Here is a 19,958-nt window from a genome sequence, read left to right on the forward strand (position 1 = left end):
TGAACTCTCGGACACCCCTGCCCTCAACCTTCCTCTCTCTCCTAAAACCTGGGGGCTCAGGTTCCCACCTCCTAAACACAGCCAACACTTGGCACACCACGTGCATCATTGAGACTAGAGACTTTGGAAGATATAAGTGTGTGTCGATACGTCATTTCACATGGCCTCTCTTGGACACCCAGGACCCCGGCCTTCCTCGCAGCAGCTAAAACTTAGATCAGCAGGCTCGGCCTTCCTCCTCGCCCACGGATAACTGCGACGGAATGGGAATGTGCAGATGACCTTTCTGCCCCGTTGTCAGGGAAACAACACGAGAAAACTGAGATTGGCTGGTCAAGTGGCCCATCGGCACCCGCAGATAGGGAACTGCCCTGACTGGGGCACCCAAGTCAGAAAAGAAGAACAAAGAAGAGTCACCCGCTGTCGTGGAGAGAAAAGAGAAGCAGGACAAAGGTCAGCAGTGTGAGGAGGAAACCCCTCGGTGCTCCCCAACCCCCCTAAACTGATGAGCTCGTGTCTGCTCAAATCAGCAGGTGCTTCCAATTACTTCCAGTTTCCCAGTGAGGACTGGCATCTCCTGAGCCACCTGGTTGCATGATGGCACCTGTGCCTCACGTCCTTCGTCAATCCTGCACACCCGCCTGTCACATCTATCAGCTATCATCACTTCTGATGCTTATGGCGGTTCCCAGCTCTTGGCTCCACCGCCAGGGCGGGGAGTTCAGGACAGTCTCCCCTTTGCGCCAGATCATCCCCTGCTGCGCCCACTAGTTTCTCACGTGTGTGGTCCTGGTCCTCCCTACCTGGGCAGTCCTGCCATCCTGTCACTTCCCCGAAGGAGACACTCAACACCTCCACTCGCTGACCCCTGACCGTTTGTCCTTATTTCTGTTACACCTTCTTCTAGTCCAATCCTTCCAGGTTCACTTCAAAATCTCATCCGCACGGTGAGCTTCCCCGCCTCTGAGCTCCATGGAGCTTGTAGCTGGACCGGGTACTGAACCTGACCAGCCAATGCGTTTCTAAGGACTCACAGCTCAGCCAGGACAGGTTCGCCAAAGCAGCGTCCACGCCTAACTTAGTATCCACTGTCACAAACCCACGCCTTAGTCCAGCGTGTAATGCATCGCTCCGCGAATAAAATGACCAAAAAGAAATTAAGTTCTCTTGTCTTTTCTAAAGAGTCTTGACTTGTCTTCCAAATGGAAGCCATGCTGTTACCTTTAAGGAATTCCCTTACTGACGGGACACGTGTCTCTATAAACCAGGGCTAAATTCAATGTTGGTTTGAATTCCTGAGCAGAGGCAGCAATGAGAGCCTCTGTCAGCTACGCATGGGCGAAGCCAGAGCAGGGGGCTCGTTAGAACAACGACACCTATTTGCATTCCTTTGTCTCCTGACAGCAGAGAACTGTTGGTTGGATCATTTGAAACTCATTATACTATCACATTCAGCCCCTGCATACTCACATGCTCATGGTATATAAATGACCTACTTGGCCAGGCAGCTATTTTTAATCAATCCAAAAAATAAATAAATAAATAAATAAAGGCAAAACAAGGAAGAAAAGCACATAATTGAATAACATTGCTTCTCTTAAAATTCTTATGTCCTGAGCTGAAACCATATGCGTTGAGGAGACATGAAGTTTGCGTTGTTTTCGACTTCTTTTTTTTTAAATAATTTGTTTGCTTGTTTGTTTTTAGAGAGAGGGAAAAGGAGAAAGAGAGGGAGAGAAACATCACTGTGTGGTTGCCTCTCACTCGCACCCCCAACTGGGGACCTGACGTGCACCCTCGTCATGTGCCCTGCCTGGGAATCGAACCAGCAACATTTGGCTCACAGACTGACTTCTTGATATTTGAAGAAAATCATCCTAACTGCTTGATAGAGCAGAGCAATGATATCAACAACAAATAATAATTTAAAAAAAAAGACATCCAGCACCTGAATCAAAACAATCTTCAGATAAAAATAAATCTGGCACGAAAGTTCAAAATCTCAAGCAACACACAGACCGGTTGCTCTTTGGGGTTTGCTTGAAGGCAGGAGTGATGAGATCCTGTGGATGGGTATTTTGGCTTTGAGTGTGCGAAATGATCTCGCTGCCCTTGGTCGGTTGTTAGCTGTGAGATAATTTGGTGAAGAGGGGTGAGAGCAGCGTCTGATTTCCCAAAACCCAAAGTTGCTTTAGTGCTGCCTGCCCTGCACACAGCAGCCATGAAATATGAATAGCGCGCTGATTGAACTTTATTTAAACTAAAGATGACAAAATAATCTCACTTGTAGTGTTGGGTCTCTGACAATTTCCTTGTACAAAGAGGGACAGACAAGTCATTCTCCTCTTGGGAACGTGAACAACCCATTTTCCTTGAGGGGCATCAATCAGCGATTCCCCAACGAGAGGCCTTGGGGAGTTCTGAAGGTTTTGTTGAAGTACTGATTAAGCCAGCCACGCCATGACAGCAAGTAAGTTAAATAAATCCTAGTGAGAGCTCCTTTTCATTATATCGCTTTCCCAAAAACAATGTGTTTTAGCTCTCCATGGCATTTGAAGATCATAGTTGGGAAAAAAAATTGGATTATTTCCATCCAACCTAATCTGGGCTCATCACACACACTTATGCCTCCTACTTCCAAAAATCTCTTTGGAATGATTGAAATAGTATAAAATGAAACCCTTGGCACCAAAAGACGTTCCCCTGCCAGCAATGGCGAGGGGCTGTTATCAGGTGACAGCTACTAACTCAGGATTTATTTGAAAAATAACACCCTGAAGGTACTGGACAGTGAACAGATACAGGAAAAGACCGAAGGGAATTGGAAGAAAAGAATGGCTTTTCACTTAAAAAGCTGTGAGATGGTTAACGCTCAGAGAGACCCCTCAGTTCTACCGGCTTAAAGAGCCAAACCAGAGTCTGGGGCCAGCCAAATGGCAGCCCTGGAGAATGAGGTGGAAACTCCTAGCAAGGAAAGAGCCACAGAGAAAAAGCCCCAAATCTGATGTATCCAGATGTACGTAAACTCTACCCACATGGCTAACTCATTCCTGTTCACCCCACCTAAGGTCAAAGACTCATTCAAAATTTCAGTTCTTGTCTATCACAGGAAAGACAGAGTTGGACCTTTGCCTTCAGTCAACTTAACTGGCCAAAAAATTAACACTCCAATTTAATAGAATTCATAGTGTCAGTAATGTGACACTGAACTACCCAGAAACAAATTCAAAATTATTAAATGTAAGAGAAACTGGAAAAAATGCATTGAAGTCAACAGAAAATACAATCAATACAAAATGACCCCGAAAGGATCCAAAGCCTGGATTCAGCAAGTGAAGATTTAAAAGCAGCTCCTATCCCCATGCTTAAGGGTGTAAAGGAGAGAATGTAATGTTTTATTAAAAAAAAAAAAACAAAAAACTAAGAGTAAATCTTAGCTGAGACGTTGAAACTAAAAGAACCAAATACAAATTCTAAAACTGGGAAATCTAAAGTACTAAATAAGAAATTTAGTATAGGAGCTTAACAGCAGGTTGGAAATTATGAAGAATCAGTGAACTTGAAGACAGAGGAATGGAAATTATCCAATATAAAGAATAGAGAGGGGAAACACAATTAAAAAAAAAAAAAAAAGAAAAGGAATACACCCCTGGAGAGCTAAAGTGTTATGTGAAAAGGTACAATGTAAATAATTTAAACTTCAGAGGGAAGAGAGAGGATGGAACAAAAAAAAAAAATTAGAAGGAGTGATGGTTAGAATGCCACAACTTTGGTGAAAGACATAAATCCCCAAATTCCAGTGCTTCAGCAAACTCCAGGACGTATAAATAAAAATAGAAGCCTTGGCTAGTGTGGCTCAGTGGATTGAGCACCGGCCTGTGAACCAAAGGGTTGCCAGTTCGATTCCCAGTCAGGGCTCATGCCTGGGTTGCAGGCCAGGTCCCCAGTTGGGGGCACACAAGAGGCAACCATGCATTGATGCTTCTCTCCCTCTCTTTCTCCCTCCCTTCACCTCTCTCTAACAATAAATAAATAAAATCTTAAAATAAATAAATAAAAACACACCTAGGGAAACATCTGCTCTAGAGGAATGGAGATATGTTTCCCCCTATTCCTCCCCACTGAATACAAGTAGAATCACAGGACATTGCATATGAAATAAACATAGGGAGAAGCTGAATAGTAGAGAGAATGAAGCAGATGGGCCTGGGGGCCTCGCGCCCATGGGGAATCCCTTGGTGAGTTTTCTGGTTCCCTCTTGCTGTATACACCCTGGACTTGAAGCTGAAGAGGGTGGCCACCCGGAAATGCCAACCATCATGGACAAAACACAGTAACCATGACAACAGAAGCCTGTGCTCTCTCTGGCCAGAGGACTGGGAAAGAGTCAGGCTAACAATACAAAAAACTTGTAGACAATAACTGTTCTACTCCAAACATCACAGAAAAATTGTGTCACCACCCCCCAGGACTTCTGCCCCCACCAGGTGCCCCAAGCCACCAATGGAAAGGCATCAGAGAAGGTCAAGTACACAGGGAGACTGTTCCCCACAGTGTGCCGGAGGCCATGTGGGCAACCTGAAGTTCCACCTTAATCCAGAAGTAGCCAGTCCCTTCTGCTCTTGGCTGGAGAGTGTCACAAGAGGATTTGGGAATGTTCAGACCTTTGCCACTATGCGGTGGCAAAGAGGCCTGTCTGTCATTGCTGCCTGAGATCGCACCAGAAGACGGTTAACATCCATATTCCTACCAATGTTCTGCTCAAGACTATTTATGAATTCGCTAAGAAGACAGAGCTTTTCTCTCTAGTCTCCTCTTTTCTTCCTCAGCCCTCGAGCAATCTTGGCTTTGTCTAGCACACACCACAGACACGTCCCGCTCTCTTGACCAATTACTTGGTTCTGAAGCCATGCCCACATTTTTAGGTCTTTGGTACACACAGCAACGCACTTCTCAAAACCAAAATCTGTATTAGGGTTCTCCAGAGAAATGGAACCAATAGAATAACAACGCAGAAAAGAAGGCAGAGAAAGGGCCGATGGGGTGGTTCCAGTCTGAGTGCAGACAGGCTAGAGACCTGGGAAGAGCTGATGTTTTGGTCTGAGTCCAAAGGCAGGAAAAGACCAATGTACCCAACCAAGGCAGTCAGGCAGCCCTGTGTTCTATTCAGGGCTTCAACTGATTAGACGAGGCTCACCCACAGTAGGGAGGGCAATCTGCTCTATTCAGTCTACTCATTTAAATGATAATCCCATCCAAAAATACCCTCACAGACACTTCCAGAACAAGATTTGACCAAATATCTGGGCATGTCTTTACCCAGCAAGTTGGCACACAATATTAACCTTCACAGAAGAGAAAAATACAATAATCATACTAAAAAGCCCAAAGAAAGAGATCATCAGCAGGATAGAGGAGACAAAGGAAAAACGATTAAAGATAATACATAACAATAACATAATCAGAAAATAAGAGAAAATAGAAAAGAGCCTCAATACGTATGGAAATAAAACAGAAGATCTAATATTCGTGTCATTAACGTCAGGAGAGGAGATGAAGAAAGGATGTGGCAGGAAAAGTATTCAAAACATAACTGATCAGACTTCCTAAATTTGGCAAAAATCTACAGAATCGAGAATCCAAGCAGATCTCAAACAGGATAAACCTGAAGAAACCCACACCGATACACCTCATAGTCAAACCGCTAAAAACTGAAGACAAAGAAAAATATGAAAAGCCACCAGGAAAAAAAAATGACATCTTACCTATAAGGGAAAAACATTATTTGAATGACAGCAGATTTCTTGTCAGAAAATATGGAGGCAAGAATAAAGTAGCAGAGTTTTCAAGTGTTAGAAGAATTGTCAGAACATAATCTTACAGCCAGCAAAAATACTTATCATGTATAAAGAAAAAAAGGTGCAAAAGATATTCCAGGCAAATATTCATGAAGATATTGCAGTCATATTTATTGCTGGGACGGCAATGTTACTGGTAGACAGATGCTGGTTCCATCAGCATTAATGGGTAAAGCAGAAATCGCTGAGAGTGATGTTCCATGCATTCGGTCCGGAAGCTATTAGTACAAGGACTTTGAGGGTGATGATGATGGTGGTGGTGGTGGCGGGCGCTTCTTGAGCACTTTAATTGGTGTTACTCTGCCATTTTCAAACATTACCCTACAACCTTTTTACAGCTGAGGAAAGAGGCTTGGAGAGGTTCCTCGGCTCAGTGACTCAGCAAAGGAGTAGAATAGCCCGGATTCAGGCCCAGGGAGTGGAGTGGGCTTCTCAGCCTCAGAGAAGCACATTCCCATGATTTCAGGAAAGACCACTTTGCCCTGGCTGGGTAGCTCAATCGGTTAGAGCATCGTCCCCGTGCACCAAGGTTGCAGGTTCGCTTCCCAGTCAGGGCACAAACAGGAACCCACCAATGAGCGCATGAGTAAGTGGAACAGCAACTCAGTGTTCTCTCTCTTCCTCTCTCTTTAAAATCAATCAATGAAAAATATATTTTTTTAAAACACAACTTCACCTAGCACGGGGAAAAGTGGATAGCAGAGAGAAAGCATGGAAGAGGCCATTGTGCCAATGCTGACTCCCAGTATCTCAGAACGAGACCAATGCCACCACCAGACTCCCCAGAATGGCTGGAACCCAGGAATTTCTAGTAGAATCAGAGAAGTATCACCTAATGACTAAGTTACCTGTCCAATCAACACATATTCCCTAATATGTGCACACGGTAAGCAGCGACGGAACATGACACACAATGGTGTTCTTATGGAACATTCTAGAAGCAGTGAGTTAACAGTGACTACAATGCAATAAAAGAGGTACTGACTGGGCACTGGAAACTGGGTGTGGAAGGGTGGCCCCTTGGAGGAGATGACCTTCAGTTTTGAGAAGTGGAAAAGAGATAGACGTGCCAGGCGAAGATCTTGGGGAGACAGTCCCCAGGAGCTTGTTCTAGGTGGAAAGTGCCTCCACTTACCTTCCTCTCCGGGACACAGACAAGGAGGCCAGTCTGCAAGGTCAAAGGTGTGTGTCCCCCACCGCTCTCTCTGGGCTTCTAGAGCAGCTTGCGGCTGCTACCGGGTGTACGTGCATAGAGAACCCAGATTCTGAATGAATGAATGGATGGATGGGTGGATGAATGATGCAGTAACAAGCCCAAAAGGATATCCATGGTTCTTACTTGTGGAAATAACTTACAGCTGCCAAATTTCAGGGGGCAAGCGTGAGCATCCATTGGGAAGTCCTCCAGTTGCATCGGGCACTCTGCAGAGATAGTCAAGCTGGAAAAAAAGAGACCAAGGCCTTTAACAGACTCAGCAAGTCTTTGACGAAGCAGCCATGATGTCCCAGAAAACCATCTTCCTTATTTCACTCGTTATTTTAATTGCCAACTTTTATTGTCTAAACTGTCCCACAAAATTACAGAGGTTTGCACAGTAGATGAATGTCCATTAGAAATAAATATTCAGCACTGGTTGGTGTAGCTCAGAGGACTGAGCACCAGCCTGCGAACTGAAAGGTTATCAGTTCAATTCCCAGTCAGGGCACAGGCCTGGGTTGCGGGCCAGGTCCCCACATGGGGGTGCGCGAGAGGCAACCAGACACTGATGTTTCTCTCCCTCTCTTTCTCCCTCCCTTCCCCTCTGCCTAAAAATAAATATATAAAATCTTTTTTAAAAAGAAAGAAAGAAAGAAAGAAGGCTTTGATCAAATCCACTCGAGTTCTCTGACTTGGTGTGTGTGTCTGCACATACATTATCCCTTGGAAAGCAATTTGAGATGCCTTTAAAAATAATTTATTCTTTCTTTCCCATCCCTTACCCAGAGTGCTCTAAAAAACTTCCGTGACAAGGCTGTAAACACAGGTATTTTCTAAAATAGCTGATAAATGTGGACCAAATGCACAGACCACATTTTGAGCAGAAGCTGGCTACCATTGCTGGGGACTGGCTGGTGTCTTCAAACCGTAACTCAGGTGAAGTTGTGTTATGATAGCAAACTTTTGATGCGATCTAATGATTGTTTTGAAGCCAAGCCCGGACTTCTAAGTAATCAGACCACTGCTCACTGCCTCCATCCTGGTGACTAAAACAGCAGTGATTTTAACAGCTGTCACGTCTACACCAGACACGGGAGTAAGTGCTATTCCGGCATTAGCACATCTAACCAGAACTGCATGATGAGATTTGTTGCTGAGAGCATATCAGTTGACAAGCTGAGAAAGCAGTGCCCAGATATTAAGGGACAGGAGCAAGCGCGCAGAATTATGTATGAAGTCCTGGCGCCGTGACTGGAGCCCAGGCTGCCCGGTCCCTGTCCCTGCAGGGGTTCCCGATGGCACGTCCACCACACGCCACGAGGCCCTGGGTTCCGTGAATTTCCAAAGTCGCCATACTGCGGTTCTTTCATTTCTCTACAGACTTTTCTAATTAGGTAGCAACTCTAAATTCTATTAATGAGGTAATTTTCTGTTTCATATTCCATTATTTAAAGCAAAATTAAATGACATCAAACCAAATTGAATTATACTTTGCAATTCAATTTGATTTGAAGGTGGTGGGTTCAATTCCTGGTTAGGGTACATACAAGATAATTCTAGTTTAGACAAATAATAATTCACTGTGATATGAGCATTACTGTTTTTCCTATTATATTGAGTCTGGATCTTGCCTATGTGCCCAGATATTTTCTACATGTATATAAGATTTTATTTTTGTTTGTGGAATTTAAAATTCATTAGAGCAGGGGTATTCCCCACATTAAAATTTCTCAGGCTCTGGCTGGGTAGCTCATTTGGTTAGAGTGTTGTCCTGATGCTCCAAGGCTGAGGGTTCGATTCCCGGTCAGGACACATACAAAAATCAACTAATGGATGAGTAACTAAGTAGAACAACAAACTGATGATTCTCTCTCTCTCTCTCTCTCTTCCTCTCTCTGTAAAATCAATCAATAATTTTTCTTTTAAAAAAAGAGGATAAGAAATGTAGACCAACGAGTCTGCTTTTAGCATCAGCAGGATGGGGGGGGGGTCAGAGAGGATGGGCAAAGAGCGGGGGACAGAATTTAGCTGGATCTGTAAAGAAGCCTCATTTAAAGAAGAAATAATTCCAGTAAAACATAAAAAGGGACTAATTCTACAATTACCATCTCCGTAAATGCTATCATTAGAGCCTCCCAGATTGTTCCCCCTTTTAATAGACCTCCTTAGAATAATTCCAAACATTGGAAAAATATCCTTCTTCTATAATGGTGTTTCTTCTCTAGCTGTTCAGGTAAATCCCCCCAGAGCCAATGTTTCAGCCTCAGAGAAAAAATTTATATTTTGCTCCCTTTATAAACATTTCAAAAATGGCCTATGCTTTTATAATACTCGAAAATATCTCTAGGTAAGAGGAAGCCTTCCACTCATGGGATCCTTAAAATAGCAAGTCTTTGATACATAGCCAACTCTGACACAACATTTGAGATCAAAGCACTCTGTGGATTGTAACAGTTAAAAGGAGCCTGCCAGGCCACCCACTAGAAATCCTCTTTTCAGGGAGAGAACAGGAAGCCTAAGCAGTTAAGAAGCTCTGGCCAGGTAGAGTGTTGTCCCGGCGCACGAAGGTTGCGGGTTCAATCCCCAGTCACGGCACATACAAGCAGTAACCAATGATGCATCAATAAGGGGAGCAACAAATCTCTCTCTTTCTCTGTCTCTGTCTTCCTATCCCTTCCTCTCTCTCTCTAAAATCAATTTTAAAAAGATAAATATAAATTATGGAGCTAAAAACAACAGTAACTGAAATTATAAAGTCCACCCTATAGCTGCTGTCGCTCGGTCTTCCCCAATTCTGAATCCTGCAGGTAATGAATGAATGATTTCAGTGGGTTTTATAATGTTGTCGTAGATTATTGATTACATATTAAGTATCACACATTTTGTTTTAACAACCCAGAGCCTTTCATAGGACGACCCCACATCCTCCTGCTGGGAGCTGTTGAGGCCTGTGAGTGGGCAGACAGGCCTGTGGGATCCTGCATGACACCCGGAGATGGACCCGAGCGCCCCTGTACCTAAGTTGGGGCTTCTTTGCCTGGACTCAGACACCCAGAGTAATTCTCTACCTAGGACTGTCCTCTCAGCGCCCAGGACTGTGGTCTGAGCCTCAGGCTCTCCTTTCCAATCCACATCTCAAAACGCTCCGTTTGGTGGCAGTCTGTCACTGCCACCTGGTGGTCAGATGCAAATTATGCAACCACCTGAAGCTTCCAGAATCAGAGAAGGTTTTTTCTCATTATCGTTTAAATGACTGAGTTCAAGGCCACCGGAGCCCAAAGGTCATCAACTTAGACAAGGTGCATTATTTTAAGAAAAAATTCACTAGTAAGGCTTTCCATGGGTCATCTGTGCCCCTAGGGCATGCGGCACAGACTGTCTGTCCTGTGCAAGTTTGTCCAGCAGAGAACTGGGTACTTGCAGAGAGGAATTGAGCATAAAACATAGACACTGGCAAGAAGAACTGGGTTCCTCTCTCCTTCTCATGAAGAGACATAAAGACACGTGAATTATGAAACTTTAATTGTATCAGTGTTCTCATCGTTCTTCTGGCAAATTTGTAAAGAAACAGATACATACCTTGAATATGAATCTGATGCAGTTATTCACAGTGGGTTGGGCTGTTTGGAAGACACTAGCTTTTTTTAAAAAAAAAACAACACATTTTATTTATTTATTTTTAGAGAGAGGGGAATGGAGAGAGAAAGAGAGGGAGAGAAACATCCATGTGTGGTTGCCTCTCACACATCTCCAACGGGGCATCTGGTTACAACCCAGGCACGTGCCCTGACTGGGCATCCAACTGGTGACCCTTTGGTTCACAGGCCAGTGCTCAATCCACTGAGCCACACCAGGCAGGGCCTCATTCATTTTATTACCATTTATTCTTCCACGAATGTGCAGTTATTCCTTCTGAGGGCCAGCCCAAGAGCCAGGAGAATTACATCAACCGTAGTGAATGAATTGCCCAGAATCACACCTGACCAACACACGGTCCCTTTCCAAAGATGCTCAAGGTCAACTGGGAAGTCACAGGCAGCATAGCGAATGCTCTGAGCAAGATCAGAGGACACAGAGCTGGGTAAGGGCCACAGCAGATGACAGAGGGCAGGGGGGGTCCAGGAAAATGTCTTGGAAAAGTCTAGGTTTTCAAGGAGTTTGTCAGTTGTGCCATGTCACGTCCCCTCATTTAGGAACAAAGGCCATTCTCAGCCAAGTCAGGGCCCAGATAGTTTCGAGAGACTTTTCTCGGAGGGAAGGAAGCTGATGCTCATGGGAATCCTTGGAGGAGGAACTGTCACACATGCTTTTTTTCTAATAACTTGCTTGCTAATCACGTCTCACGTAGCTAGACGGGCTGATACTTTATTTTCACTCTCGTACACGGAGTGCCAGGGAGGAAGTAACAGCCCATCTGTACGTTCCGTAAGTGGGAGTGAAATCGCTACAGTTCTTCCAGAAAACAAGTGGCGAAGATGTGTTGAAAGCCTTATTGGCCCATCCCTGGAACTTATCCAAAGATATAATTTTGTGCTTGAATGACGATGTTTCATCACAGAGGAAAATACAATGGAAGTGTCATGAGTTTTTGTTAGAGACTATACAACGGGACAGTCACATGATGGAATGTGACGGATCACAAAACTTCAGGCCAATGTTTAATGACAGCAGAAAGGTTTCAACATGCCTTAAATTATAAAGGTACTTGCAAAACAGTTTTCAGAGAATGAAGCCACTTAACAACTACAGGACAGTAGGTGTGGACACATGCAGAGGTACACACATGTACAGTACATGTGTGTGCCCACACACGAACACACATAATGAAACACACCAGGTCATTGGCGCTGATTCCTTTGGGGTAGTGTTATCATGATTGTATTTCATACTTGGTGATTTCCCGTGTTTTACAAATTTTTAAATCATGTCAATAAAAAAATAAAAAGATAAAAAATTTAAATATTTTGATTCTCCTCATTAAAATAAATATAATATTGAAAAAGGTGATATTTAGGCACTATAGCTGTTGGTGTCACTTTTAACTAGACACTGGCGTGTGTATGTATAGAGATGCGTATAAACACAAAGATATAGATGCTTATATGTGTGTATACTCACCTACACAAACTAAACACTTCTAGTTACAAATGTATAATTTATTTCAAATATGTTACCGCCAAATCAAACATGTATCATATTTTAAGTAACTTTAAGAAAGTTATATATTGATGGACGCTGTCAGCCAATCGCTGTGCAAAAATGTTCCTATGCTGCTCCCTAGTGGCAATTTAAAGATTACGTGAAGATACTCTCAACTTTCAAAATGGGAAACATTCTCAGAACCTGCAGCTAGAGAGCATTGGAAAAAAATTTTTTTAAACAATGACAAAAACAACAACAAAAGGCATCTCCAAGAGATTAAATCAAAATGACCAAGGACTCCTAGCGACTAAATGATAGAGCCCGGACTAGAATTTGTTAGTTCAAATGATGAAAGTCTAAATTGGAGTGTAAGCAATCATAAAAATCTGCCTTTCTCCAAAAAAAAAAAAAAAAAAAGGCAGAGCTCGCCTTCTAGAAAGTTCTTTCTCGTCGGTTGTGGTTTCCTGCACAAGAGACTAAGACCCTGCACTGCACAGGTTTGTCGGGGAGTGGGGTTGAAACTGTCTGCTATGCAATGATGGCCAAAAGTTTACCCAGAAAAAAACCAACAATGGGTGGCCCTGGCCAGGTAGCTCAGCTGGTTAGAGCATTGTCTCCACATGCCAAGGTTGCGGGTTTGATCCCCAGGCAGGGCACAGACAAGATTTAACCAATGAATTCACAAATGAGTAGAAGAACAAACCAGAGTTTTCCTCTCCCTTCTTCTCTTTCTCATCCCACCCCTTTCTAAAATTAATAAAAATTAAAAATAAAAAGAAGGGCTGTACCCCGGGAGACACAGGGTGCCAGACACTGCTTGCCATGTGGCCTGTCCTATCCCCAATAATCCTGTGGCCATTTCACTGTCTTTGCTAAATCAATAGCTAAAAAAGGCTATCACACAATAGCTACACTCTGTCACATTAAAATTCATAACACTTTCCACTGGCACCGTTTCCATTTTGCACACGCTGTACGTGACTAAAATAGAAAGCCCAGGATCGACTTGGCAACCCATTAGCATATTTTTTTGGCACCAACCAGGACCAATTACTGCTGACAGGTTGCCCCGGTTGTCACCATCTTCCCACAGGCATGACACTCTGACAGGGGAGAAGAAGGCTACTCTATGTCTAATAATGCGGCGTCCCCACGGTTTTCCAATGAAGTGGATTAAACGTTGCTCAGCGCTGAGTTGAAATTCCTGCTGCCCCCTCACTAGCTGTGTGGCCGTAGGTGGGCCACCGAACGTCTCTGAGCCTGGCTCCCTTTGTTGGTTACAGGGGGTGGGGTCACCTAGCTGGCCAGGCTGTCTGAGGCTGAAGGATTCTGTTTATGACACTGCCTTGTACGTAGACACTGAGTAAGATGCTCCTCTGCAGTCCTTTCCCTCCTAAACACCGGGCCTATTCGCCACCCTGTCCAAGCAGTGATGTGTCAGATGAAAGCATCCCAGTGTCTTAAGTCGCCAACCCTACTGCCGTCCCTCGGTGACAGGAACCAGGAGTGAAGACACAGGGACAGGGATCATCATTATTCTATGACAGAATTCAGGGACACAGCCCAAAACAATGTGGCCCAATCATCCATCCCACCCCTGCGTGGCCCCTCAGCCAAGACCTGGACTCATGATCTCCACACCCATCCCCGCTCACAGGGCTGAACAGAGTGTACCCCGATTCTCTGCACAGAATGGGGGCCGAGGACTGGAATTCAACCCTTGCCATAGTTCCTGGCTTTCCAATGTACTTCTCTGCATGGAGAAGCCGCTGCCCAGCACTGACGTGAGGCTGACACCTCAGGTCTCCGTCTACGGGTGAAACATGGTCATGGTCAATGTCGGTGAAAGGAAAGAGTGGGGAACAGAACAGGGCGCCCGCATGGGTGTTACAGGCTCATTGATGGGAATCTTTATCGGGTTGTTATAAGAAAAACCAAGTTCTGGCATCCAACAGGTTGTGGACACATGTGAAAGCGTCGTCAAAATGCATGTGAGGACGCAGAGCCTCCGGGGATGGCAGCGTCGATGCTATGGCACTTTTTCTACACTTAAAACGTACGGGGAAGAACTATAAGGCAGGGAGAGACATTCCAATCACGTCGATGCAAATGCGTGGGCTTAAAAAAAATAAAAAACTTGGCTTTAGCGCTTAAAATTTTTCTTTTTTTAATTTAAAAATCTTTTCTTGACGTTGGCTTAGGCCCACCATGGAAACTGAAAAGCTATAATGGAGCCTCTCTCTTGCGGGTCAATTTATTGATTTACTCAGATGCAATGAATAATGCAGAATAGAAGTGACTAATGAGCAATTTAAATTAGAAATACTAAAATTTCACCTTAGCATTGGAATGTTATCCAAGTATATGAAAAATGGGCTTTTAAAATTTCAAAAGGCCTAACACCGCTGTGGCAAAAGGGGATCTCCTTATTTTTTTAAATGGCATTTTTAATAAAATAAATGCCCCCTAACTCACATGATCTGGGTCAGTATTTGCAAGATGCCCTGAATCTTGAACCAAAGAAACAGTATAGATTACAGATACTATGAACCGGAACAGAGAGGGAAATAAGACGTGTGGGCATTATTAGTATGGGACCGTGACAGGGTAAAAACATCACACACACACGCGCACACGCACACGCACACACACACACACACACACACACACAGCAATCCTCCAACCCAAACGGTAAAGAATAGCGCCCCCCCACACACAACACCAATCCTCAAACCCAAACCAAAATGGTAAAAAGTACCCTCCCCTCACACACATACAACAATCCTCAAACCCATTAGGCTGCACGGTCCTTGGGCCGCACTGGGAGCTGTGTGCCCCACACTGCGCCCCTGGCCCTCACTGTCCCCCACAGCCCTCCCCTGTGAGCCCCGGCCCCGACACTTCGCTGCCCCTTACCACCCCGCATTGTGACCCCCTGTGCCGGCCTGCGCTGTACCCCAGAGCCCCTTTTACGACATCACTCCCACCCCGCGCTGCGCCCGAGCCCCCTTTGTGACGTCACCCCCACCCCACGCTGCGCCCGAGCCCCCTTTGTGACGTCACCCCCCACCCCGCGCTGAGCCCGAGCCCCCTTTGTGACGTCACCCCCACCCCGCGCTGCGCCCGAGCCCCCTTTGTGACGTCACGCCCCCCCCCCCCCCCGCGCTGCGCACCCCCGCCCCTCTGCGCCCCCACCCCCACCCCCCGCGCGCCGCTGCGCTCACCGCATGGTGTACAGCAGGGTGCCGTCGTCCTCCAGGCGCAGCAGCTTGTTGGGCGTGGTCATGTTGTGCGCGATGGACTTCTTCCCGTTGTGGAAGAACGTGTCCGGCGTCCAGATCTTGCTGGCGAGCAAGTTGTTGAGCGGGAGGCGCTGCATCGGCCCCTTGAACCGCAGCCGCTCGTCTTTCCAGCTTTGTCGGAAAAACACGTCTATGGTGTATTCCTAGCGCAAAGGGAGGCAACCAGGTGATGTCGCAGCGGGGGGGCCCTGACCCAGGTCTTTTGAGATTATTCAGAAAGATCAGGTGGCGCCCAGCCCGGACCTACCATCTCCGTGTCGGACACCGGGCCGAAGCTGGTGACGTAGATGTCCGTCCTCACCTGCGTGATGCGCTCTGCAACAGACAGAGGTTCCTGCTGCCGCCCAACTCGCCCCCCCCCCCCCCCCCCCCGCCCCGGCCCCGTCAGTCAGCCCTTCTACGTCCTTAGTCTGGAGACTGATTTCGCACTTGGCAACCGGAGGGCTTTGATAATGTGTCTCTTAAATTTGGAGGTCTTGGCAAACCCCGAATGCAGCTGCGCTGCTCCCACTAGGACGTGAGACACAGTGCCCATCATTTCTGGAGAGGCACACGGGGGTGGCCGTGGGCAGGGCGCGGCCGGGGCACGGCTGTGGGACCTCGGGTGCTTTTCATCACGCCCGCGCTTCGGTTCCTTCCTCGGCAAGCCTGGGAAATACTGCCAATGTCACAACGCACTACCCTGCTCTCCCATAAAGAGACTTTTTTCGTTTAAAGTTAGACGATTTCACATTGTGGGGAGCAGACTGGGAGGAGTCTCCAGCCAAAACCGCACCCCAGGGCGGTGTCGGGAGAAAGGTGTCTGAGGACTGTTCACGGCGCACGGCCTCGGACGGCGTGGGAAGCAAGACGGGAACACTGCTCCACCTTATATGGCATTTTGAATTGTTAGACATTTCTATCACGGGAAACTACTATTTCAATTAAAATTATGGGAAATACACGAAGCCGTAAAAGCAGCTAGTAAGTAAGAGTGGAGGCAAGCGCATGTGCCCGCTGGGAAGGACGGGGGCCTGTAGGTAGCCCCCCGTGGCCATGGAGAGGGACCCCATCCTGGGGGCACCACAAGCGCACCATGCCTGACCCCCGCTGCTGGGGGAGACCATCACGGAGTCAGAGATCCTGCGGGATTTCCTCTCCCAGCCCCTCGCTCGTGGGACTCACATAAGCACAAGGCGTGTCTTTGTATGCGCACCGGCGTTGGCGCGCTGCTGCGTGTCCCAGGGCCTGTCTGCCCACCCAGGTGCCAGCCCCTGCGGCTCTGGTTCCTCAGGGTCGGGCTTGGAGGGACTGTAAGCTGTGCTGGGGGAACTCGATGCATCTCTACACGCTTCCCCCCGCCCTCCCCCGTGGGTGTGTTTGAAGGGCCGGGGGCTGCTGGCCATACACCCCCAGGGACAGAACTCAGAGGGAGAAGAAACACAATGCCTAGCAGCCTGTGTGGGCTTCTCCTTGCCAAAAACGCAGAGAACAGCAATTCCTGCTTTAGGTGAATCTCTCTGTTAAAAAGGCAAATAACAGAGAACTAAGCTTTTCCTTGGAGAATGGAGTTGCTGGGGTGGGGGGGTGGGGGCAGGGACAGAGGGGTCTCTAACTTACCTAAAAGAGAAAGTTCAAATGCACGCATCTCAATCAGCTGAGCCAAGGGGGTGCACGCGCCTAGAAATGCGCACGATTCTCAGCACACAATTAAGCTGTGCCGATCAGAGCCCCCAGACACGTTCTGCTGCTTGTTTACTGCCACCAGCTTCCACAGGGTGCAAGCAAGTGCTCCGATGATGGCCCCAGTGAAAAAAATTAAATGCAATAGCAAACAGGGAAACCCACTGTTCAATGCCATTGTGTTTACACCTTTCTATGTTATGTTTCACTCTTCCACCAGAGCCAGCATATAGCCCTGGCCGGGTAGTTCAGTGGGTTGGAGTGTCATACCACTACGCCAAGGTTGCAGGTTTGATCCCCGGTCAGGGCACATACAAGACTCAACCAATGATGCATCAATAAGTGGAACAACAAATTAATGTCTGTTCCTCTCTCTCTCTTTCTCTCTCTCTCTCTCTCTCTCTCTCTCTCTCAAATCAATTTTAAAAATATTTCTTAGTCCAGGGTGAGCTCAGCTTTAATGACACCTAAGAACTGGTTCCCCCTTAAGTGACCATAAAGGACATTCGAATGACGTGGGGAGAGGGAGCTTGCAGGAACTCTGACTCCCAGCTTCCTGCATCTTGGCAGTGATGCTAAAGGGTACCGGAGCCTTGGCCACGGCCAGGACATGGGCCTGCTTGGAATCCCAGCAGCTGCAAGCTTGAGACGGGACTGAGCACACGCTCCTGTGGGGCCCCAGCCACCGGGAGACACTCACCCCCAAGCCCGGGCCGCAGCCGATTGTCGTAGCCGTCCAGCAGCCCGTCCAGGATCCGGGTGAAGACTGTGATGTTGTCATTGGTCTCATGGCTCACGGAACTGGTTGGCATCTGTGAAAAGCTTTGCAACAGGGCAACAGAAGAGGTCAAACATGTTTGAATGGTTTCTTACAAGTTCTTCTCAAGCTAGAGAAACCAGGGCCTAATACGGCGAGCTGGGTTGGAGGGAGGGAGAGAGTGACCTCTTGGGTCGAGGGTGTTGTTTTGGCAAAGATAAGCCGGAATCGTGCGCTGGGATCTGGGCTGGTTATACATCAACCAATGTGATGCCCCAGCTCCACCCCACCCCACCCCTGATTCAGAAACACTCCGTCTTCGAATTGTGAGTGAGGTCCCTGCAGTGGGCGAAGCGGTGTGTCGGGGACCTTTGCAAACAGTGTGACCTCAGGGCAGGGGTGCCCTCCTTTCTCTGTACCTCTAAGTAGCAGCTTTCATGCTGGGAGCATTATGCTGGGCGGGGCTCGAGTGAAGGGTCTGTGGCATTGCTCTGGGTCCCACACTTATTGCTGGTACGTTCAGTTGAAGCCACAGCTTGTAACCCAAAGGTCACGGGCGGTGAAGGCCAGTCACCTACAATCCGAGACTCAAAGGCCCGGTGTTCTGGGTGACCCAGCGTGTTGGACCTAGAGTGGGCTGAACCTTCCAGAAACAAGTGCAGCCTTGCTTTGTCCAGTTCCATCAAGTTAGGCCCCAAAAGCTGGGGGAGCAGGAGCTACCCTGAGCAGAGCCGGACAGATGGAGGACGTGACTCACAGAGGAAGGAAGTCACATCTGGAAGGCGGTGACACGTGGGGACATCCCGGAACCTGTTGCAGATTCCCATGGCTGTGCTCAGACCTGCCAGCAGTGAGACGTTTGGAACCATCAAGCACGTGGCCTACGCCTTGGGCTTGGCGGCCAGGAGAAGCCACCCAGCAACTCCCAAGGAGTCAGCGCCTTTGGCGGTTGGGAGAAGAGCAGGTGAATCCTGGAACCTTCTGGAAGGCCTGGCCATGGGGCCCCAGCTCTGCTTATCCTATGTTCTCTCCATGACTTGGCTGAGAGCTGAGACTGAGCCTCAGGGATGGGTGCAGGGGGCAGAATGGGTGGGTGCCTGCCCCTCCCAGTTCTTGGAAATGGGTCCCTTTCATTGATCGCATCTAAACAGATCAATTCCTGATGGCTCAACGCTATTCCCTTCTGAATGAGAGGGTATAGCGTTCTTTAGAACTAATTTTCACATCCCCATGAAAATGAAGCCCTAACAAGCTGAAATCCTGTCCTGTTAGTGCGGAGCCTGCAGTTTCTCGGTGACTTCGCTTTTAAAATGATTAAATTCCCTTTTCTCTAGCATCCATTATAGGCTGAGGAACTACTCAGTCTCACAACCCTCATGCAGGACGGAGGGCCGGGACGCTGTTCTGCGGGGTCATCACAGCAGGAAACAGTGACACCTGCCCAGCTGAGTCACCATGATGGTCAGACTAAACCCGGCCTCCTCGCCCACTTCTCACGGCGTTAATAACGCTTATCTGTTTGGTCATTTGATTCTAGGCGTTGTCACACTGTCCCGTTTTTGGAAGGTGCTCACTGGCCCCGTAACTCAGAATGCAGGCGACAGCATCCACACCAGCAGAAGCAGCACATGGCTTACATGTGGATTCTGAAAACAGTCTGACTTGTCCCAACAGAGAGTCATGTGGTGATTATCAAAGGCTGGGGCAGAGGAAGTGGGGGGGGGGTGTTGAAGATGAAAATCTTCTGGGGGTTTCATGCACAGCTTCACGGTTTTAGTTCACCGGGCTTCAAAGTCGCTATTGGTCTTCGATTTTCTCACCACAAAAAAGAAATGGTCATAATATAACATGATGGCAGCGTTAGCTAACATCGCAGTGGTCATCAAATTACTATATATTATAGATCTTAAACGTACACAATATTATGTATCGATGATACCTCAATAAAAATACAAATAGAGAAGGAAAACATCACTAAGAATCAGAAAAAAGAAAAGAAAAAGCATATCTTTTTTTTTAAAGATTTTATTTATTTATTT

General features: G+C 47.0%; 1 protein-coding gene across 1 annotated transcript in view; it reads right to left on the minus strand.

The window, feature by feature from the left end:
• The window catches only part of GABRA5 (gamma-aminobutyric acid type A receptor subunit alpha5), a 51,047-nt gene that overhangs the window by 15,497 nt on the left and 15,592 nt on the right, over positions 1-19,958 (minus strand). Inside the window, exons 4-7 of the mRNA XM_090263825.1 lie at positions 17,863-17,984; positions 15,748-15,815; positions 15,423-15,643; positions 7,215-7,297 (exon numbers count right to left, since the gene is read on the minus strand). Of these exons, the coding sequence (XP_090119951.1) occupies positions 7,215-7,297; positions 15,423-15,643; positions 15,748-15,815; positions 17,863-17,984 (494 nt within the window). The remainder of the gene's footprint in view (positions 1-7,214; positions 7,298-15,422; positions 15,644-15,747; positions 15,816-17,862; positions 17,985-19,958) is intronic.

This window comes from Furipterus horrens, unplaced genomic scaffold (assembly GCF_987537825.1).
Source record: "Furipterus horrens unplaced genomic scaffold, mFurHor1.1.pri manual_scaffold_16, whole genome shotgun sequence".
Lineage (NCBI taxonomy): Eukaryota > Metazoa > Chordata > Mammalia > Chiroptera > Furipteridae > Furipterus > Furipterus horrens.